Source organism: Puma concolor, chromosome C1 (genome assembly GCF_028749965.1).
Source record: "Puma concolor isolate L17-30 chromosome C1, mPumCon1.1.hap2, whole genome shotgun sequence".
Taxonomy (NCBI): domain Eukaryota; kingdom Metazoa; phylum Chordata; class Mammalia; order Carnivora; family Felidae; genus Puma; species Puma concolor.
Window position 1 is genome coordinate 165,902,648 of NC_141674.1, and position 20,310 is coordinate 165,922,957.

At 43.6% G+C, this 20,310-nt stretch overlaps 1 protein-coding gene and 1 long non-coding RNA gene across 2 annotated transcripts; both read right to left on the reverse strand.

Annotated features, from left to right (window-relative positions):
* Positions 1-440: 440 nt before the first annotated feature.
* Positions 441-13,884, reverse strand: LOC147578556 (uncharacterized). The gene is made up of 4 exons (XM_086715218.1): positions 13,744-13,884; positions 8,211-8,927; positions 4,465-4,523; positions 441-2,526 (listed from the first exon to the last, which is right to left on the reverse strand). Exons 1-4 carry the CDS (start codon positions 13,882-13,884, stop codon positions 2,523-2,525), a joined length of 921 nt encoding a protein of 306 aa, XP_086571344.1. The 3' UTR covers positions 441-2,522.
* Positions 13,885-14,208: 324 nt separating this feature from the next.
* LOC147578557 (uncharacterized) lies at positions 14,209-16,536 on the reverse strand. The gene is made up of 2 exons (XR_015254307.1): positions 16,147-16,536; positions 14,209-15,415 (listed from the first exon to the last, which is right to left on the reverse strand). It is a non-coding gene; the product is annotated as an uncharacterized LOC147578557 (long non-coding RNA).
* Positions 16,537-20,310: the final 3,774 nt, after the last annotated feature.

The following is a 20,310-nucleotide window of genomic DNA, read 5'->3' on the forward strand; positions in this document are numbered from 1 at the left end:
ACAAAAAGACTAGTAAGCACGGCACACTTGGAATCCTTACAGGTCTAGGAACATACTGAGCTCGTTCCTGCCTCCGCACTTTCACCCACTATGTCCCCCTTACTGGATATGTTCTTTTCATCCACCCAAAGCCACCCACCTTCCCCAAACACAGTTGCAAACCCATCTCTTCTGGAGAATCCCTTCCTAGCTTTTCCTGTCCTCGTTGCTATTTCTTTCTTTTGATCTCCTAAAGCACTGAGGTAGGCACCACAAAATTTAGCTCTTAATGCTCTACTTTCTTGAATAACCTGATCCTTTATTACTCCAAGTAGGATGTTCTCTCCTGGCAAACGAGGACCCCACATCCCACCCGCCTTCTCCCCACCGACCTACAAAAGGATGAGAACAAACTAGAGTCTTCCAAAAGGTACCATTTGATTTAGGTCCCAGGTGATTGAATATATATTTTAATTTGTAATCTTAGAATGACTCTTTATGGAGTCATACTTTAGATGTGAGGACATCTAGGCATATGGATGTAGGTCAGCAGGGAAAACCAGAGGGGAAAAACTAAGCTTAAGAGGTATTATTTGCCTATAATTTAGTTGAGTGTAATCAAGAAAAAAAAATTGGAAAGTCCTCTTAGACAACTGGGCACTTGTAAAGAGCAAAGACAGACTATCCAGAATTTAAAAGCAAATCTCAAATCCCAACTAGGCAGTTGCCACAAGGATATCCAGTATGATCTCAAGCCCAAAATTCAGTGAAGTGTGGCCAAAAACATAATGACCACAAACCTCAATACGGTTGGTTTTGCTATCCAAGGATAGCAATGGAATGACATGTGTAGGAACAGCTCTATTTCTGGAGATCAAACGGTTTGTCAGACTGTTACAATACACTCAGACATAACAGTTATTGTAGGTCTTCTGTTGCCTAAACTACGCAGCAATTATCCCAAGTTTATTTTGTGTGTCAGTGACAACATGATGGGGATGCCAATCATACCACGCTAGCTGCAGGTGTGTGAGTATTTCTATTCCAGGTCCTTACATTCAGGAGTTCATGAAGTGCCCATAGAAACTAACCACAGAAGGAAACTTGGCATATAAAAGCCACTTCCCGCAAGAAATTTGTGTAAAATGCAAATCAGAAAAAAGCTGCACGGGCTTTGCCATTCTTGGGTTATCCATAGACCCCAAACACTTTTCCCTTACTTGTTTTTTCCTTTCTCTAGGTAAATAGTGTACTTCAAGGCCCGTGGGTCAGTTTTTAACCTGAGTTGCCTAGTAAAGGTTATCACTTGGAGTAAAAAGAATTAAGTTCTTTTGTGTTCAAAAATTTTTTTTCTCCTTCAGATTATGATGGGATTTCACACTGAAATCTCAAGTTTGAGGTTGGGGCTATGTCTCTGGGTGGAAAGCAGATGCTACTGTTATACCTGTGCATTTAGTTGCCCTTTTTTTCTTGAACAATCTCTAAAATTTTAGGTAATGAAAAGGCGAGATCAAAGATTCAATCGTGTTTTTTTCCTTGCAACTCCTATAATATGTATTTACTGACTGCAAGCTGTGTTCCAGATTTACAAATATTAGGTCACTTAATACACTGATACTGCAAAGAGGTGTCACTGCCTTCATTTTATAAGTGAGGGAACCAAGGCTCAGACCGGTTAAGTAACCTGCCAGAGGTCACACAATGGAGCTGGAACAAAACCCAGGCCCGTGGGCAGAGGTTAAATCTTTGGCTATTTTCTATCATCATAACAGAGGCAGGTCATGCTAAAAAGTACTAATACTTCAGTGGTACAAGCCACTTACAGCTACACGTATACTCGAAAGGGCTTAATTCTGCTAACATAGAATACGTGTCTGAGGAACAAGTGGTGGGGTTCTGCAGGGCTGGGCTTAAGACAAATTCGGATACAGGCAGCCCCTCCACTTAGCATGCCCATTCTCGCCCACATCGTGGAAATCTGGCAATTTCCCTAGAGGTCTTAAATTCATTCAGAAAGTTTACTGTGAGAGGGGCACCTGGGGGGCTCGAGCGTCCGACTTCGGCTCAGGTCACAACCTCACAGTCTGTGGGTTCGAGCCCCGCATCGGGCTCTGGGCTGACAGCTCAGGGCCCAGAGCCTGCTTCGGATTCTGTGCCTCCCTCTCTGTCTGCCCCTCCTCTGCTCACGCTCTGCCTCTCTCTCTCTCTCAAAAATAAATATAAATGTTAAAAAAAGAAAAGGGTTATTGTGAGAATTAATGTATCAGGAGGGCCGGCAGCAAGCACTGACTCAAAGCTAGACATGCTCCTGCCCTCAGAGAGGACTCTCCTCCTGGGGCCTGGCTGAAGCTGGGCTAAGTGTGGTGGTTTACCCTCGCTTGGGGATTCACGTTCACATGAGCCGAACTCATCCTCAGCTGCTCGGCTGCTAGATGTAAACTTTCATTTTGTCCAGATCCACTCCCGAATTTAGTGGTCAGACTCCGATTCACCAATGTTTCATGTTTGCCAAAAATCACTTTTCCTTCTCATGGCTGGTAATTTTAACTGGAGGAGAAAAGAAAAAAAAGAAAGAAAGAAAGAGAAGAGAACAGGAGGGGGAGAAGGGGAGACGATATGATGTGTTAAAAGCATTTGTCAAACAGTCATCGACCAAAAGGGGATCTCGGATACACAAAATCTGTTACCGTCTTTGACCTCTTTTATTGTATATCTAGTTTTATCAGAAGCCCAAGGGGCAAAGACCAAGTCAGCTTCAGTCTTTGGTGAGGAGCCCCACTGCGATATTGATGACATCATCTCAATCATGATTGTAAGTTACCCTGTTGTCATTATGTGAATATTATTTTATAAGCTTTAATAAGTTGCTGGAGCATTTAAGATGAATGATTTTGAAGTCTAAATTCACATCACGCCAAATATGTAGGACATGTTTTTCATAATTGTTCTTGTCCCTTGGGTCAGTAATACAGTTTATAATCATCATAAAATTTCATTCTTAAATCCTTTTATCAGAAGGAAAATATGGATGGTTATTACCCAATTAAAATACTCCTGATGCTTTTAAGGTACACATTGTGGGGTTTTTGGAGTTTTACTGAAAACAATTAAAAAAAGAGAGAGCAGCTGTGTGTCTTCAAAGTATTTTTAAGTGCTCCGAGTTTGCAGAGATATTCAGCTGCTCTGTACCCTGTTTCCACCCGCTGGTTCTCATATGATCTGTGATGTAATCAAGGAATAATTGGAACATTTTCCCGATGTAAAAGGTGCAGGAGTGTGTGACTAAAGACAGAATTTTCATTTGGGAGCTAGAGAATCCAACTGATACACACACACTTGGCTTACAGTTACCAAGAGCAGGGACCAGGGAGAAGATCACCAAAAACATGAGACAAGTGCATGAATCTGAGTCTACTTCCTCTGCTGGACAGCCTACCATTTGCTTTGTGAGAGATGAGAGAGGTGTGCCCCTTGGGTGGATGCTTTGTGCACGTGATGTTTCTTTCTAGATGATTCCTATGCCACTCGTGAGAAAGCAACCCAGTAGGATGGACTCAGTTACAACAGCTACAATTTCTTCCCGAGAAATCAAATGGATAGAAGTGATTAATACCCACCAAAAAAAAATGTCTAGACATCAAAACTGCATTTCCATTCATTATGAAAAAATCAGATACATATTTAGCCCCATACTTCTTCCTTTAGGCACGCTGAGTTTCTTCTCTGATCATGACCTTAAACCGGAACTGTGTAGAAATCTATCTTGATTTTCTCCCTCTTACTTAACCAAAAGGTCTTAATTTCATGTATCCGAGCATCCAGTTCTCTGAAAAGAAAGCAGCCCAAATGTGTAAACTTCTGATAGTTTACTTAATATTCACATGAAAACACTCTTGGTGAGGGATACTGTGAAGATGCCTGATTTGTGCCCAAGCTTTCAAACAAGTAGTGAACCTCTCCAAAAGAGAACAAGTTGAGTCTTTGTAGTGATTCGTTGGTGGAGGTGCCTAACAGATCAGTTGGTGGACATACTAAAGCTAAATGGTCATTTAAATCTACACAAATACCTTTCCCTTCGCAGGGTGTGTTATAGTTTATAAAGAGGTTTGGCACATGTTGCATCATTTGGCAAAAATAAGCATACCTGCAGTTCCTAGAATCGATTCATGGCCGTCTCCTAACACGTTATTCAACGGGAATCGCATTTTCCTCGTAAATATGCAAATTTTCACTAAAAATATTTAACTGTAGGATCCATGTACTAAAAGGTGATGAAATAATATGCATTCTTAGGTAAAAATAATACATTTTTAAAAGCACATTTGAACGTGGGTCGTTACTTAAATGGGTGTCGCCCACTGTGGCACATTTATCCCCAGTTGTTGTGTTTTGCTCTAGCAAGAGACTCTAATGCCTAAGCACTAGTTATTCCGGTTCTCAGAAGCTATGAATTTTGATAGATGGCTCCTCATTATGAAAGCTTACCTCTTTATGGCCTCACCCAGGTGAGTGGATGGCTCCGGGCTTTTCTCGTAGGCTCTGACCTAGAGGAATGAAGTCTGGAATATGGGATCTGCAGGCGCCGACTTGTAAAGGAAAGACCCACACCTGCAGTGCGCGGCCTTCAGTGATCTGGGAAACTCCAGCCAAGGAACATGGAGTCAGTAAGTCTTGCAAAGTAGGAACAGAGCCCTTACTTTTAGGGAGCCTATCCAAACAGGTGACAAAGTGCTACACTTCAAAGACAGGAAATCCCTTTGGACGTTAAATTGTAAGGACACGAAATGACCTACATTCAGGAAAACGGGGAGCCGGTGATTCAGAGTCATGTTTGTTCCGGTTTAATGAAGCGTGTCTGGTGGATATTAACGGGTCTCGAGGATCCCTACTCCAAGGAGACCGCAGCCTTTCCACCAGAAACCCACCTTTTCAAGACCTTATTTTTAAAAAGTCGCTGGAGTTCACATCAGATTGAGGTTACTACGTAAAGACTCTCTCTGGGCCAGTTTTCACTCTTAAAATTCGTCTGGTTTAAGATTACAGTAGCTCAGAATGTTTAAGAAACTCTGAAAATGTCTTAATGTCTTCCTGAACATGAAAACTCGGGGAAGGCATTGGCCTATGGTGCAGCCTTGGAAAATGAGTGATGATTGCTTCAGTTTGAAGGTCAGCCCAGAAGCTCCCCATTATCAAGGCACAGGACTCCCCAGTAGCTCCCCACCCCCACTCAGAACGCAAAGTCTCCAGGGATTTCTTGCCGATCCCCAAAAGGACTTATGGCCGCAGATGCAGCAGTTTGAACCATGTTAATAGGAGTACTAAATTCGCGTCCAGTTCTCTCAGAATAAAAGGGCTGGGGATAGGCATGGCTGAAGGGGACAGAGCTATGGTGCATGCTGTTTTCTCCTTGCAGGGCCTCTCGCTCTCCCAGCACTCAGAAGTATTACTGAACAAATGTGCAAGCGGGAAGGAAATGGGTGGGTGAAAGTCAATCCCATTTCAGAGCACAAAAGTTGTCCTTCCCTGTTTACATTTTCAAAAAGTGAAAACCAAAAAAAGGGTGAGATTGGAAAATTCCTGCGTAACCGAAAAGCTTAACCTACATTCCATAGTTTTATCAACTTAAGCCTCTCTGAACAAGGAGGTCAAAGTTGACCCTGCTTCCCCGCTTACAAAGCAAGTCAACCGATTTTGTATGTATAGCTATAAACTGTTTGCAAGTTTCTTAAGTCAGGCACTCGGGATGAATTATGAATGGAATTAGCCAACTTGACTTGGAATTTCCTCACTTTTACTGGTCTTTAAACAAGATTTTTATACATTCGTATGTAATCAATGGGACCAACACATGAACGGTCCTTAACATAAAACACTCTGTTTCAGAGTGATTTTGCAGCTAAGGAAACTTAAATATGAACTTCTAATGTGGAAAAGGTAGTTTTTACATGCTGCTTTAAAACTGATCTGGAAAACTGATGAGCTGGCCACAAGATTTCTGTCAGAAACTAAAATTAAGTTTATATTTTAAAATATAATTTTAAATGCTCGCTTTCTTTCTTGGAGCCAATCTGCTCCTCATAGCCTTGGCCTTAGTTACCTTCAAAATACATAAATTTGCTATCTGGTTATTGAGTTTTTACATTGCACGGTAGCATACTTTAGATATACATAAACACAGAGCACAAGGAAATCCTTCCTGAGTGCAAAACTACCTTTAAAAGTTATCATCCAAATGAGTGAATGCTACAAGCACACCTCCTGATTTAATTTTGGTTATTAGCTAGTTCCTGCCTTAATATATATTCTTCCATGGAAAACTTGCACTGTCTTAAAATTTCCCTACAAACTGGGATGTCCAAATTGATTTCAAAAGCAGATTGTGTACATAAAAACTGTGAGATCAGGATCAGTGTCAGGTTTTGGAGAGAAAAATGAACTTGGGTTGATCTTTACCCCAACAGGGTACACGTTCAAATTTATCCCATGGTACATATAAGAGAAGATTTAAATAAAACATTTAACTGTTCATGTACAAAGGAAAACCACAAAGTCCAATAATAGTTTCATCATACAGCTCATATAACAAAATATTTGGAACATTTAACAAAGGTACTAATTAAAGTACACACAAAATTTTTCAAGTTTAAAAAGCAGTTGGAAAAAATACTTCTCAGCCACTTAGAATATAATTACTTGCACATTTTAATGGTCTTGTCGATTTCAGTAGTAAAATATTTCTACAAACTTCTTGCCTTTTCAAGTACCTCCAACATACCAAAGGCCAAGATGCTCTTTTTCCTTCATAACACATTCAAAGTATCCACCATCTTGATAGACCTGTTGTTATGTAATAATTTTTCTTATACCTGATTATAGTAGATCTATAGAATGGAAAACAGCCTCTGATTTTTTTTTCTGGAAGACAGAAATAGTGGGGAAGAACCCCTCTCAAAAATGTTTTTATATTCATTTAAAATGTGTTAACTCCCAAGTTTCCTTACAAAAATCTTTGATTTTACCATTTTACACAGATGCACTTACAGGTTTGGAAACCTTGTTCACTCCCCTAAACTCCTTGAGGAGGGCGGTACGAATCTTGTTTAAAAAAAAAAAAAATTACTTACACCAGTCATATATCTATCTGAAGAGAATTAAAAATACTAGTCATGATGGTGTTTTTAGTAGTTATGAAAATACTTGTTCTGAAGGACAGATGAACTTCAATCTGAAATGTGAACACAGAAAGTTTCCTTTTGGACTTCATAAATGAACGAAAAAATGTGTATCATAAAATTTTAAATACAAAACTTTTAGTCTGAACTGAGAAAATCTTATGCAATAAAATACTTGTTTCCGTACTTCCATAAACATACTTGGCCTTCGTTTTCAAAGGCAACACTGACTGACCACATTACAATTGCTGTTTGCAGGGAATGGCTCAATTCCTCTTTTAATTCTGTTTTTTGTAGCTCTCAAAGCCTTGGCTAGCAAATGTCAAACTGTAGTTAAATGGACTTGTTTGCTTTTTTAACTCCAATGATCCCATCCAGGCTATTTTGAATTCAATACTTCGCAAATGACAACAGACAGTGTTTAAAAAAAATTATTAAAAGACCGCTTTTTTTTTCATGTGTGTTATAACACGCACACAAAAAAATCTAAAACATGGGGCTATAACTACCACTATAAATGAGTTACATTTCTTTCGGGCTAGAAGTGAACACTACTTTATCAAAAAGATCCTTGGGTGCTCCGTTTGCTTTACCTTGCCACATCAAAATCAAACGTTCTTGCCATCTGTCAAATCACAAATACCAGGTATCCTCATCCCAGTAACCTGTGCAAGCCTCAACAGGAAACTGGAAGGTCTTATATGGGAAGCTGCACTTACCTCTTCTGAGCTTCGGCAACCAGTTTACTTAATATTTACTTTCTGGCAGAATGTAGCTAATTGTTAAGTGCAGCTTAAAACCTTGAACATCCGGGAGGAAAAACGATGCCACGAAATGTCACTCCCATTTATTTCCTATTTCACTAACTTCTCATCAATACGCTCCTAATATTGACTCCGCAGCTGGCCGCGTTTGCATCATTTTGGAGCTGCAAAACAAGATGTGGCCCACTGATCATCTCTACCTAAAAAGCACCCCATCTTTCATTGGGCTCCGTCACCAACATCTTTCTCCCTAGAAGACAAATACTTTTCAGATCTCGCACCCTTCTTTACAAACCTGCGCGGGTCTTTCGTGGGGGAGGGGGCGGTAAGACTTTGGTGGGAGCTGCTTCCCTTCAGCAAAGCGAGGGCTGACTGCAAAGGCGCGGGACGGGTGTTCGAGCCATTTCCTGCCGATTCCAGATCGCACCAGAGCAGCGCGGAGAGGAAGTCGGACTTCTTTTCCAGGCGGAGCCTCCACGTTGCTTTTGAGGAGCCCGCGCCGTGGGCTGGGGCCCGGGGAGGACAGCGCCCGGGTTCGCGCCCCAGGCCGGCGGCTCATCGCGACTGGGAGGGCTGGGAGAGGGCGTCCCAAGAGCAGCGGGGCACACTGAACTCCGGAGAGGGGGCCGAACAGGAGAGAACTCGCTCGCCGAGCCGCTGGCTCCAACCCCGGGCGTGCACTTGAACCCGCCGCGAGGCCGGCCACCCGTCGTGCTCGGAGCGCACCAGTGCCCCGGCCCGAGACGGGCGTGGGCCTCACACGTGGGCTCCTCGGCCTCACTTGGTGGAACGGCCGGGCCCACGGCGCTCGGCTGGGTGGGGGTGTGGGGGGGGGGGATCCCACCCGGTCCCCTGGGTTAGCAGCGCCGGGGCAGCGCACCCCACTCAGGGACCCTGAGTCTGAAGGCGGAGACCCAGGGTTGCCTGCGGCGAAGCTCGACTTACACTTCACTATCCGATTTGGAGAAAATGTCACAGGAGGGGGGTATGAAGAAAGAAAGAAAAAAACCCTCTAAATATGATTTCGGGGGAGGGGGCGAGGGCCGAGGCGTGCGCGCGCGGCTGGGGCGGCGCGGCCCCGCGGGCGCCGGGCGGGGATTCCCGGTCTCGCAGCGCGCCCTAGTGGACGCCCTGCCCCTAGCCCGCTCCGCGCCGCGCTCTCTCGGGCTCCCCCGCTCATTACAATCTGCAATATATTATTTCTCCCAAAGTATTGACAATGTGTGAGACTCCAATAACCCCGGAGCTCTTGTCTGTAATCAGCACATTTATTCACATTTAGGGAGAAGAATCCGAATTAAATCCCCGTGACCCAGATTGGGTTACAGTGTCATTTTCCCTGGATCCTCTTTTAAATCCACTCCACACTGCTTCTCTGTCTATTACATGCTAATTTAATTTTACTGTGGACGATATTTTCAGCATTTGCTGAGGACAGTAAATTTTGTAGTTTATGTTATTTCACTTTTTATGACTTTTTAACACTTAATAAAATTTTATTAGAGCACTTTTGTGTTTACAAGGCCACAAAACTCTTGGCAGGTTGTCAGAAGTCCTTTTTATTATGATCCTACTGATATACTGCGAGTAATGAAATAATCATGTCCAGAAATGTATCAAAGGCCAGAGGGATTATCCCACTTAATAGCTCCACAGATGCGCCCAGAAGAATGCGGACACGCGGCGGGACCGGCTGAGAGGCGGCGGGAGGAAGGAGGCAGCCCCCACGCCTTTCTTTACCATTTCGGTTGCTTTCCTAAAAGGCTACATGCAGGGTCATGTGACTTTCCGCGGTCTCAATAAAAAAAAAAAAAAGAATTTATTCTATTGCAAAATGTGCTTTTCTTTTTATTCTCCTTGTGTGGGCATTTAAGGCTGTTCTAGTGGCAGTGGGGCTGGCTCAGCAAATCCGTGTCAGTCACTTTCCTCTCATTTCTAAGTGTACTTTTGTGGCATTTAAGCAGCCGATGGTGACATTGGTGTTGATCTTTGCGGCTGCTACAGCCCTTACGGAGAGGAGGCACTGGGAGGGACCCAGGAGGGCAAGAGATGTTTGAAGGTCCTTCCCCGCGTCTTCTGCCGTTGCTTTTTGTTCGGTTTTGCAAAACAGGGAAATAGTGACTTGAAGACGCCGCTCTCTGCCTTGTGCCAAAGAACCACAGTATGCTGCTTTTATTTTATTTTTATTTTTTTGGTAAGACTTGCTAAGAGGACTGAGATGTTGCAGTTTTTTTTTTTAAAGAACCATTTCCTTTTCCTTTAAATATATACATGATTATTTAACACACTGGTGTTAAGTTCATTCTTGCTGCAAAAGAAGGCCATTGTACTTCCTGACCCCGAAAGCAAGGTGGGTGGCTTTGTTTTATAATCAAATTTTCTGTCTCCAGCTTCATATTTCTTTTTCTGTTATTTCCTGAATAGTGTGCCAAAGTGATCAAAGAGATGAGGAATAGAGTCATAAATGGAGTGATTTTGAAATTACTGTTACTATGTCCAGAGCACGTGTTCTTTTAAACTTTGGCTCTGAGGGACTTTGGTGATCTTTTTTACAAGTGTGTGTGTGTGTGTGTGTGTGTGTGTGTGTGCATGCGTGCGTGTGTGTTTCATGTTCCAACACATCACTTTCAGATTTTGCAGTCTGTCATTGTTTAAAACAACCCCTGGGAGGCATGCCCCTCTCTGGATTGCCTCCATCACCCACATGTGTGTGCTCTCCCGTCCTGATGGACATACGGCTGCTCACCAGGGCTCTTTGATTTCAACTTCAAGGGAGCAATTTTGTTCTTTGTATGTCATTTGCTAACCAGGGATGAAACTTAGTGCCTGGTCTAATAGTCTACTGTGTGTGCAGGACGGTCTAGGTTCTGAAAAGAGCATATGAAGGATAGCACCCACCCCTTAAGAAAAATTTACGTCTTGGGATTATTTGGGCAGCCATTTTTCTCTTTTTTATAGTGTTTTCCATTTGCAAATATGAGAGGGTTTTTTTTCCCCTCTTTTTCAAGTGATGTTTTTTAACATAGCTGAAAGAAAGTGACATTTGGCTCTGAATAAACATTCTTCCTTCACTCTGGTTGTTACTGACAGTTTGTATTCTTTCCCTTTTACCAAGAGACACAAGAGTGGACAGAGAAATGGGTGCAGATTTTGAGCTTTCCAAATTTCAGAGCATTTTACATAAGGGAATTTATACCCAAGTACGGGAATCAAGAGGAGCATATTAATTTTAATTCTGCTATAAAGTGACAGTTCAATTTTATAAGTAATTTGTGTCTAGGACAATTTAAATAATACTTCAAAGGCTGTAATAACCTGCAAGTTAGAAATCTGTTTTATTAGATTATGAAGCAAACCTCCCCTAAGGTAGATATTTTTAATGCATCAAAGTACGTTTATAATTCTTATTCGAAAGAGCAAGAGATTGTCTTGAACACAGTAACCGATGACACACGGCTTGATCAATGGAGGGCCTAACCAGCGTCCAGGGGGATTTTACAGCCCCTTCTGAGGTATTCAGAGCAGAGAGGAAAGAGTGAAGCCCCAATCCTATCATCTAGGGAATCCAGCTTCGAAAAGGGGAGTAAAGAAACCAAGCTGGAGGCATGACATTGGCCGCTCAGATGAACAAATGCAGTTAGCAGTAAGACATGGGGATGATGAGGAAAGACCCTACAACTACTTTGCTGGGTCTTGATCCAATTCTGCATAATACTTGTGTGGCCTTGGACACGTTACCTCTCTGTGCTCAGTTTCTTCATCTGTAAAATGGGACCAATGCTAGTACCTCCCACCTTTGGTTGAAGGGTGAAAAGAGCTCATTTAGGGTCGCCTGGGTGGCTCAGTCGGTTAAGCATCTGACTTCAGCTCAGGTCATGATCTCACAGCTTGTGGGTTTAAGCCCCACATCGGGCTCTGGCTCTGACAGCTCAGAGCCTGGAGCCTGTTTCTCCCTCTCTCTCTGCCCCTCCCCTGCTCACACTCTGTCTCTGTCTCCGTCTCTCTCTCTCTCTCTGTCAAATAAATGAACATTACAACAATTTATAAAAGAGTTAATTTATATGAAAATGTTTATTTATTTATTTTTTTTTCTCAACGTTTATTTTTTATTTTTGGGACAGAGAGAGACAGAGCATGAACGGGCGAGGGGCAGAGAGAGAGGGAGACACAGAATCGGAAACAGGCTCCAGGCTCTGAGCCATCAGCCCAGAGCCCGACGCGGGGCTCGAACTCACAGACCGTGAGATCGTGACCTGGTTGAAGTCGGACGCTTAACCGACTGCGCCACCCAGGCGCCCCTATATGAAAATGTTTAAAACAGACCTTGAGCGCTGCTTAAAACAAACCCCAGGGAGATTGACATATCCATCACCTGGCACATAGTCGATGTCAATAAATGCTTGTTGGATGAGTGTTGAATGTTATTTCATTGACTGCACTGGTTGTTCAGGTGTGACCCATGGGGACACATGTTATCAGCCTCAGGTCTCGACCTGACGCTACTGAGAATAGATAGAGCCCCAGGAAAAGTTGTGCCCAACTGCTCTTTTACTTTTCCTGTGGAATTCTATATTGTTTCTCAATTAACAATTAGCTTATAGTTTTTAGGGAAAGAGAGAGTTCAAATTGCAGGGTCGGGGTGAGGGGTGGGGAGGAAGTCCTTATACTAAGCACAGTGGCTTGTATCGAAGTAACAGAAAACTGATAAGTCAATGTACCAATACATATCAAAGCATTCTCCGGTATAATCTATGATTTAATAAGCAACAATTGCAGGCACTATGCTGAATTCTTCGATATGTCATTTTACTTCCTCCTCACGCTGACCTTCATACAGGGAGTTATCAATGTGTGTTTTACAGGTAAGGCAGATGAAGCTCAGAGAAGTCAAGGGACTTTCCCAAGGTCACACAGCTAGGAAATGACAGACGTGGAAGTTTAACCCAGGGCCATGGGAATGTAAAAGCTATGCAGTCAGTTGACCACTATTCTACACTGCCTCCCAGTCTGCTTGGCTTTATAGAACCCCTAAGCAATCTGGTCATTTACGATTGTATAAGCCCTGGTGAAAATGGAAAATGATTAAGGCTGAAACCTAGGCCCACTGTTCTTGAATCATCTGTGTCTTGTGCAGTGATCTGAATGCTGGGCTCAAGGGAGTGAGATACAGCGCTGCCTCCCAGGGGCTATCCCCAACTGGTGCTTAAAAAGGGCCTGCAGAGAAGTCAGGATTACTTTTCCCCCTTTGAAAAGCCATGACGATGCTGAACTTAGCTGACTTAGTCCTCACGCAACACGTGAATGGAGTTGCATGGAAAAGAGAGTGAGGAACCAGACCTTAGACAAGTGCGGGACAGCACAGGTTTTCCTTTTCACCGGGGGACTTTGAGGATACCCACTCTCCAAAGATAGTTGGTGGGTGTCCTAACCATTTCAGGGAAAGAAGAACAACCTGAGACAATAAGAAAAGCCTCGATTCACAAATAAGGTCCCTCAAGAGCAAGCCGTGGGTAACACAGGGGTGCATGGCTTTAACCGCGTGATGAATTCTGCACCCTTAAAACGAACGTGCACAGAGCCCCAGAAGAGCGTATCAAAGAGCTCGTTAAGTTGTTCTAGGGAATATTCAACACTGCTTTAGTACAAACCCATCCCTCAAAGTCTCGATTTTAGGTTTAGTGAGACTCCTCCCCCACCACTGAAATAGTTAGAATGAATCTTCAACTTGAGACTTTGTGACTGTTCTTGCTGGGGGAAGGGGAGGGAAAGGGAGAGGAAACGGAGAGATACCTCCAAAGGACTCATAACTCGACAGAGACCAAGCTCACTGTGCGAATGGACAAGCTGGGGCTCTGCAAGCCTGGGGTTGCTCCTCGCGAATCAAAGGCAATTTCAGGCAGCGGTGGTTCGGGGTTGGCTCGGGTATCAGGGGGTACCAGTCCTCTGAGAACATGACGCAGGCATTTCATTCACCTTTCAGTCTCCGAGTTGTTATTTTTGAAAGAGAAAAGTCATCCGAATTTTCACGCGCATTTATGGGGCTTGGGGAATTAAGGCTATATTTAGAGTTGGTTTTGAGCTCCTCACCATGAAGTCTGAACTACATTAAAAAAAAATGGATGAGGTACTGACTGTGTCTTGATGAATATTTGATTAGAACAAGAGAAAACAAAAAAGGCAACGTTAGCTGCTAAATTTCATCCCGCTAGTTTAAAAACGCAGCACTACCTACAACAGAGCTGAGGCTGGAAATCTCTAGAAAGAACCCTGAAAGAATTGATGCTGAGGCCATATATTGCAGCAGACATAATTTTATTAGCCATCCAAACTTTTAAGGACCTTGAGTCATTTTCTTCAAATTCGACTTGCCTTTCCTTCTGCATCTGTGAATTTGCCAAGTTAAAGTTTATTGCTGAAACAGGTTTTGAATGACAGTGTATCTTTTTTGAAAATGTCTGAGTACTTTTTGATTATTTGATGGAAAGAATGTATGCTCTTCCCTTTTTATGTATCTTTCAAACCAGCTGCTCTGATATAAATAACAATCTTGGGGGAAAATGTATTCACCCTTTTTAAGCTAAGAGCAAACATTCTGTTCCTTGAAAGTTCTAGCATTACCGAAAGGATGTCATGAATGAAATGGTTCTCAGAGCTAGTCCAGTCAGCTAGCTTGAGGATCAGACATTCTTCCTCAAGTTTTGGAATCAAGAATGAATGCCATGGTCAGCAAACGCCAAAATGCAAACCCAGAGGCAACAAAGCAGTGAGCAGGGGCAAACTCTGGAGGCCAGGAAGCCACTGGAATCTGGTTGCTAGGAGACACTCGTCTTTCGCTGGCGGCAGGAACATGTCCTTGAGCGTGGCTTCCCCTGTGGTTGGCTTTGGACAAGCCATGAATCAGTCTGTCCTCGCTGGTGCTGCCCTTCCCAAGGAGCCAACCAGCCCATCGTGCATGTGACACAGAGTGGCCATAGGGGGTTCTCCCTCAGAAAGTTTCTCCCACATGCCCCGCCTTTCTGGTGTACTCTTCTGAAATCAATAGGCATTTCGTGCGTCTCCTCGGGGTTGTGAGGATGTGGAAAAATAGATGCCTGCACGGTGCTTTCAATCTGTGGGAATTTTATGAAATAAAATGACACACATCGAATTGTATGAAACAGCCTTCAGGTGCCGTAGGGAAAAAAGAGGGACAAGATCATGAGTTAATAGGAATTCAGAAAGGCTTCATAGAGGAGAGGGAACTGGAAGCTGGGAGGACTTGTCCAGGGAGGGACGATTCCGGCAAGAGAGCACCAGGTAGACTGCAGAGGGCCCTCTCGGAGGTCCTTGAGGACAGCAGACTTGTCTTGCTGGCTCGCAGAAGCACCCCCAGGGCCTGGATCAGTGCTTGGCAGGCAGTCTGTGCTCAATCAAGGGCTGAGTGAATGCAGGACTATGAAGGTGCTGGCCCATGAGTGGTGGGAGCTTGGAGTTTATGGTAGTGTTCCAGGGAAAAGCCAGCTGAAAGAATGTGAAATGAGGAAGGTTAGTCTTATTGTATCAGAGTGACTGCATCAGGAAGTGGTGAGAAAGGAGGTTGACCAGCTAAAGTGCAGCCTGGTTATGAAAGCTCTTAAAAATTAAGCAGATTAAAAAAAAAAAAAGAAGGAAGGAAGGAAGGAAGGAAGGAAGGAAGGAAGGAAGGGGCGCCTGGGTGGCTCTGTTGGTCAGGCATCTGACTTGATTTCGGCTCAGGTCATGATCTCACGGTTTGTGAGTTCAAGCTTCATGTCGGGCTCTGCACTGACAGTGTGGAGCCTGCTTGGGATTCTCTCCTTCCCTCCTTTCTCTGCCCCTCCCCCTCCTTCCTTCCCTTCTTCTCTCTCTCTGTCTCAACACTTAAAAAAATAAAAATAAATAAATAAATAAATAATAAAGGGGTGCTGGGAGTCCACTTTGGATCCTCTGTCTCCCTCTCTCTCTCTCTCTGCCCCTTCCTTGCTTGTGCTTTGTCTCAAACAAACAAACAAACAAACAAACATCAAAAAGATTAAGCAGAAACCGTCTTCAAAAATTCAGGCACTACTGAGAGATTTTAAGCCTGGTGGAGAAGAAAATTCTATGGTTTACAAATGCTCTTTTAAATGTGCTGTCTCTTAAATATATGCAGTTTATCATGTATCAATTTTAACTCAATGAAACTATTGAAAATGCACAATCTCATTAGATGTTCAATATTTGGTGAAGTGCACCTTATGACTTTTACAGATGAGGAAACAGACCCAGAGAGGCTTACGGTTTGCCTGGGTTCAAAAGCTTCAGATGACAAGCCAAGATTTCTGGGTCTTCTGCCCCCACACACCTCTTTTGCTCATTTCTGAAAGCAGCCTGGGTGAGGGGGGAGGCCACCTGGAAGATGGTGACAGATGGCCGGCTGTTGGTGATGTGACCACAGAACTGGCTACAAGGATGCGAGAGGAAGACAGGAGAGCGGTTTTCTCTCTCCTTCTGCCTTGCTTCTCCCTCTGCTTTGCTAGCTTTGCTTTTCCTCCCCTCCTCTTTCCTCTTCCCTACCGGCACCTCAGACCCCTGAGGGACATTCCCTGTCAGGCATCACGTATGTGGGCTCCTTGACCATCACAGCTGCCGTAGGAACATAGGCAAGACTGTGCTGTCGGGGAGAGGAAAAGGCAACACCTTCCCCCTCCTCATTTTTATTGAGGCAGAATTAACATATGGCATTGTGTATGTTTAAGATGCACACCAGAATGATTTGATATTTGTCTAGATTGCAACATGACTACCACAATAAGATTAGTTAATATTTATCACCACACATAGGGGCCCCATCCAATCACGTAGTTCTTACATATGAGGAGAACGTTTAAGATCTACCCTCCAGGAGCCTGGGTGGTTCAGTCAGTTAAGCACCTGATTCTTGATTTTGGTGGAAGTCATGCTCTCACAGTCATGAGATCAAGTTCCTTACTGGGCTCTGCGCTAGGCATGGAACCTGCTTAAGATTCTCCCTCTGTCTCTGCACCCCACCTCACACACACACACACACACACACACACACACACCTCTTAGCAACTCTCAAATATACAATACAGCATTGCTAACCATAGCTGTCATGTTGTACATTACGTCCCCAGGACTTATTTATCTTACAACTGGAAGTTTGTACCATTTGGCCCCCTTTACCTAAATCACCCTCCTGCCCCACTCCCACCAACTACAAATCTGATCCCCGTTTCCACCATATCTGATTTTTAAAAATTCCACATGTAAATGAGATGGCGCTGCATTCCTCTTTCTTTGTCTGGCATATTTCACTTAGCAAAATGCCCTCAACATCAACAACTTTTGATCTGAAACGTTGTATCTATAGCCCCTCTGAGAGAGGTCTGATGTAAAAGAGAACACAAAGAATGAGATTTGGAGCTCATAAAATATTACTAACATTTTTGGACCATACCTGTGAATGTTGCATTTACATATGCATTTAAAAGACACTCACTCAACTCTCACATGTGTGAGATGTGTTAGTGACAATCACCTAAAGTTTCGACTTGAATATTAATTGGCCTCAAATGTGAGCAGTAGAGCATGTGAGAGAAGCCGGGGAGTCCTGTGGGCTTTGGAGGGAGGTTTGCAGAGACTGAAAGCGCAAACCACATCTTCCCACTTACTAGATGTTACTGAATCTCTTTGGCCGTCAGTTTCTTCATCTATAAGATGAGAATAATGAGTCCTACTTAACAGATTTGTTGTAGCCATTAAACAAGAAAACGAAAGGAAGGAATGGAGCGCAGTGCGGTCTTGTGGCGAGCAATCACCTTGTGAATGGTAGCCACACGCAGCAACTTTTCCCCCAACTCTGTCCCCAAGCCTGAAGATTTGATTTGTAATGCTATAATTTTAATGTTTTCCCTTAATAGCTTCTTTAGCAGCTCTTTGTTTCCTGCCAACTTGCTCAGGTAGAGTTACTTGGCAAATGACACTGAAGAGTTTCTTAGTAAGTGTTTGTTGAGTGAATGCATGAAATAAATCACACCACATCCAAAGCGAGTTTGTTTTCTCCCACCGGTCGCCGTAAGGATTCTTTGTTTGTGAAGGGTGGTGGTGGTAGTTGGTAAGTCATGTTGACAAACGGAGTGACTTGGCACAGGTGTTTCTATGGGGTCCGGTGCTGGCCCATCAACCCAATAACTTGGAAATTCTCTCTCATCATACTGCAAAGCAACCAGCAACCATCCAGTTAACTAGTCGTTTTACAGAAAACACCTAGGCAGGAGTTTTCCCCCTGAAACCCTTCCCCCACCTCCCCCACGGCCAGGCTAGGTTGACTCATTGTAGGTTGACTCATTGTTTCCCACCAACAAGTTTTACCCGATGCTTTCTGTGACAGGGCCCACGTCCCCAAAGCACTCAGCCAACTGCCCTGGGGAGCGGGTGTGATGGTCTCCTGTCCCTCTGGTCTTACTGGTTCCAAACAGTCATTTTGCTCCTGGACTCCAGTTTGCATCATGAAGCCTGCATCTACAAGCTGTGGAACATCAGCATTAAGCAGCTGAATAATGGCAAATGGGAATCGAATTTTTTAAGAAAAACAAAACAGCAAAGAGATCAAGAAGCCTGCCAGAGTGAAAAGCAGTTGGGGGCTGTCAAGACACGTCTTCCAGAGGGGGATTACACACATAGCTAGAAACAAGAGGTCTTTTCTGAATCATACATTCGGACACACACTTACCTTTTAGTCTTTTAGTTATATTTTGAAGGTGAAAATCTTTTTTCTGAGTGTTAGGCCTGTGTTTTCCTTTATTACCAGAAGCGCGTCTTCAGATCCTATTAAGAACGCTAGTGCTAATAGTAATCTTGAACGGGTTCTAAGATCCTTTAAACTTCATTTCACACTAGTAGCTCCTTCGTCTGAAACTCAGATTGCCATGGAAGCGTCTATTTCCAAGCCCATGCTGAAGCCAATCACTGCCACGGGGATTGTCCTGAGCCATCTCTCTTGGGAACCTGGCTCTACATTTCTTTGAATGAGCTCAGCCCAAGGCCCCTATCCCTAAAGGAAAGTCAGAAGTGCGTCTGAGAAATACTTTTATTAGATCATTTATCCATCCATCCATCCATCCATCCCTTTAACAAACATCTTCACACAGGCTATCTATTCTAAAAGGTAGGTGCCTTATCTGTCTTCTCGTTTACTTTATTTCCAAAGCTTCGCCCGTGCCTGCACAGGGTAACCACTAAAGGAATATTTGTCCAATAAATGAATGAGCACTTACCACATGCCCACTATGTGTTGGAACTTGAGGTATTGATATGATAACACACAGTTCCTGCCTTTTTGGTACTGACGATCCTTTTTCACGATAACTTTGGCCCCCGACAGAAAACTAGATTTCAAGGCTGCTAATACTCTTTTTATATTCAATTGACTAGCTCTTTCAATAATTGACTGTGTAATGCACTAACACAGATGCAAAGTTCCCTTCAGAGACAAATGGTGGTGGTGGGCGGGGGGGGGGGGGGGGGGCACGTCACATCAGACAGACTCTCATCATTTCTTCCTAAAGTGCACAGCACCTCCAGTCACTAATGGTTGTAGGAGACTTTGGGGACACTAATCTTAATGACTGCACCATTTCCTATGGGTCTTGTTAGTTCCTAAAACCATCTGTAAGAAGTTATTGTATTTGGCTTTCTTAAGCCATATTTTTAAAGAAAGACATTTAATTAGTGCTTGTTAAGATGTTGTGAGTGCTTTGGCCACCTCTCTCACCCCTGCTGTTTCTTCTTGGTCAGCACATTTCTGGAAGTGTTGTTTCCGGAAAAGGGCATTCGATGCGTCTCTGTTGGGAAAACTGCTATGCGTGTCCACACGCAGCAGGTCTCTGATGGAGACTGAAGACACGGTCAGGCCGGCTGTGAAGAAAGGGCTCGTGTTCATAGCAGCTACTCTGAAAGGCCCCTGGTTTTGACATTTTTATTGAGAAAGCCGAGTTTCAAAATGGGTTTGGGACAGATAACTACAGGAGTGTGCACCGCAGCCCTTGGAGAGAAGGTCACAAAAGGGAGACGCATCTGAAATGGGAACTCGAAACACCTTTGTGAAGACTTCATAGAAAGGAATTTGCTCGAGAAGGCATATGTGTAGTTACTTTAAGAGACACGAGTGAAAACGGGAAAACCGGTCACGCCGCTGAAAAACCCACCACTGCTTACTGGAAGCACCTAGTTCGTTCAGGTTCGCAACTATTTGATGCCACCGTGAAAAATTCAAACCACTTTACAAACCAAGACAATGTTACCGAGTTTTCCCCAGAATCCTTTAGCCGTATTTGGAGGAGCGTGGTTTGATGTTTGTAATAGTTTATGAATCGCAAGTGCATGTCAAGTCTAGT

Coding starts and splice junctions, on each gene's coding strand:
- LOC147578556 (XM_086715218.1), bottom strand. CDS start 13,884: ATGAAATGCCTGCGTCATGTTCTCAGAGGACTGGTACCCCCTGATACC. Junction 8,928..13,743: donor CCAGCTTGTCCATTCGCACA/GTGAGCTTGGTC, acceptor AATCATATTTAG/AGGGTTTTTTTCTTTCTTTC. Junction 4,524..8,210: donor CCCACGAAAGACCCGCGCAG/GTTTGTAAAGAA, acceptor TCATTCCTCTAG/GTCAGAGCCTACGAGAAAAG.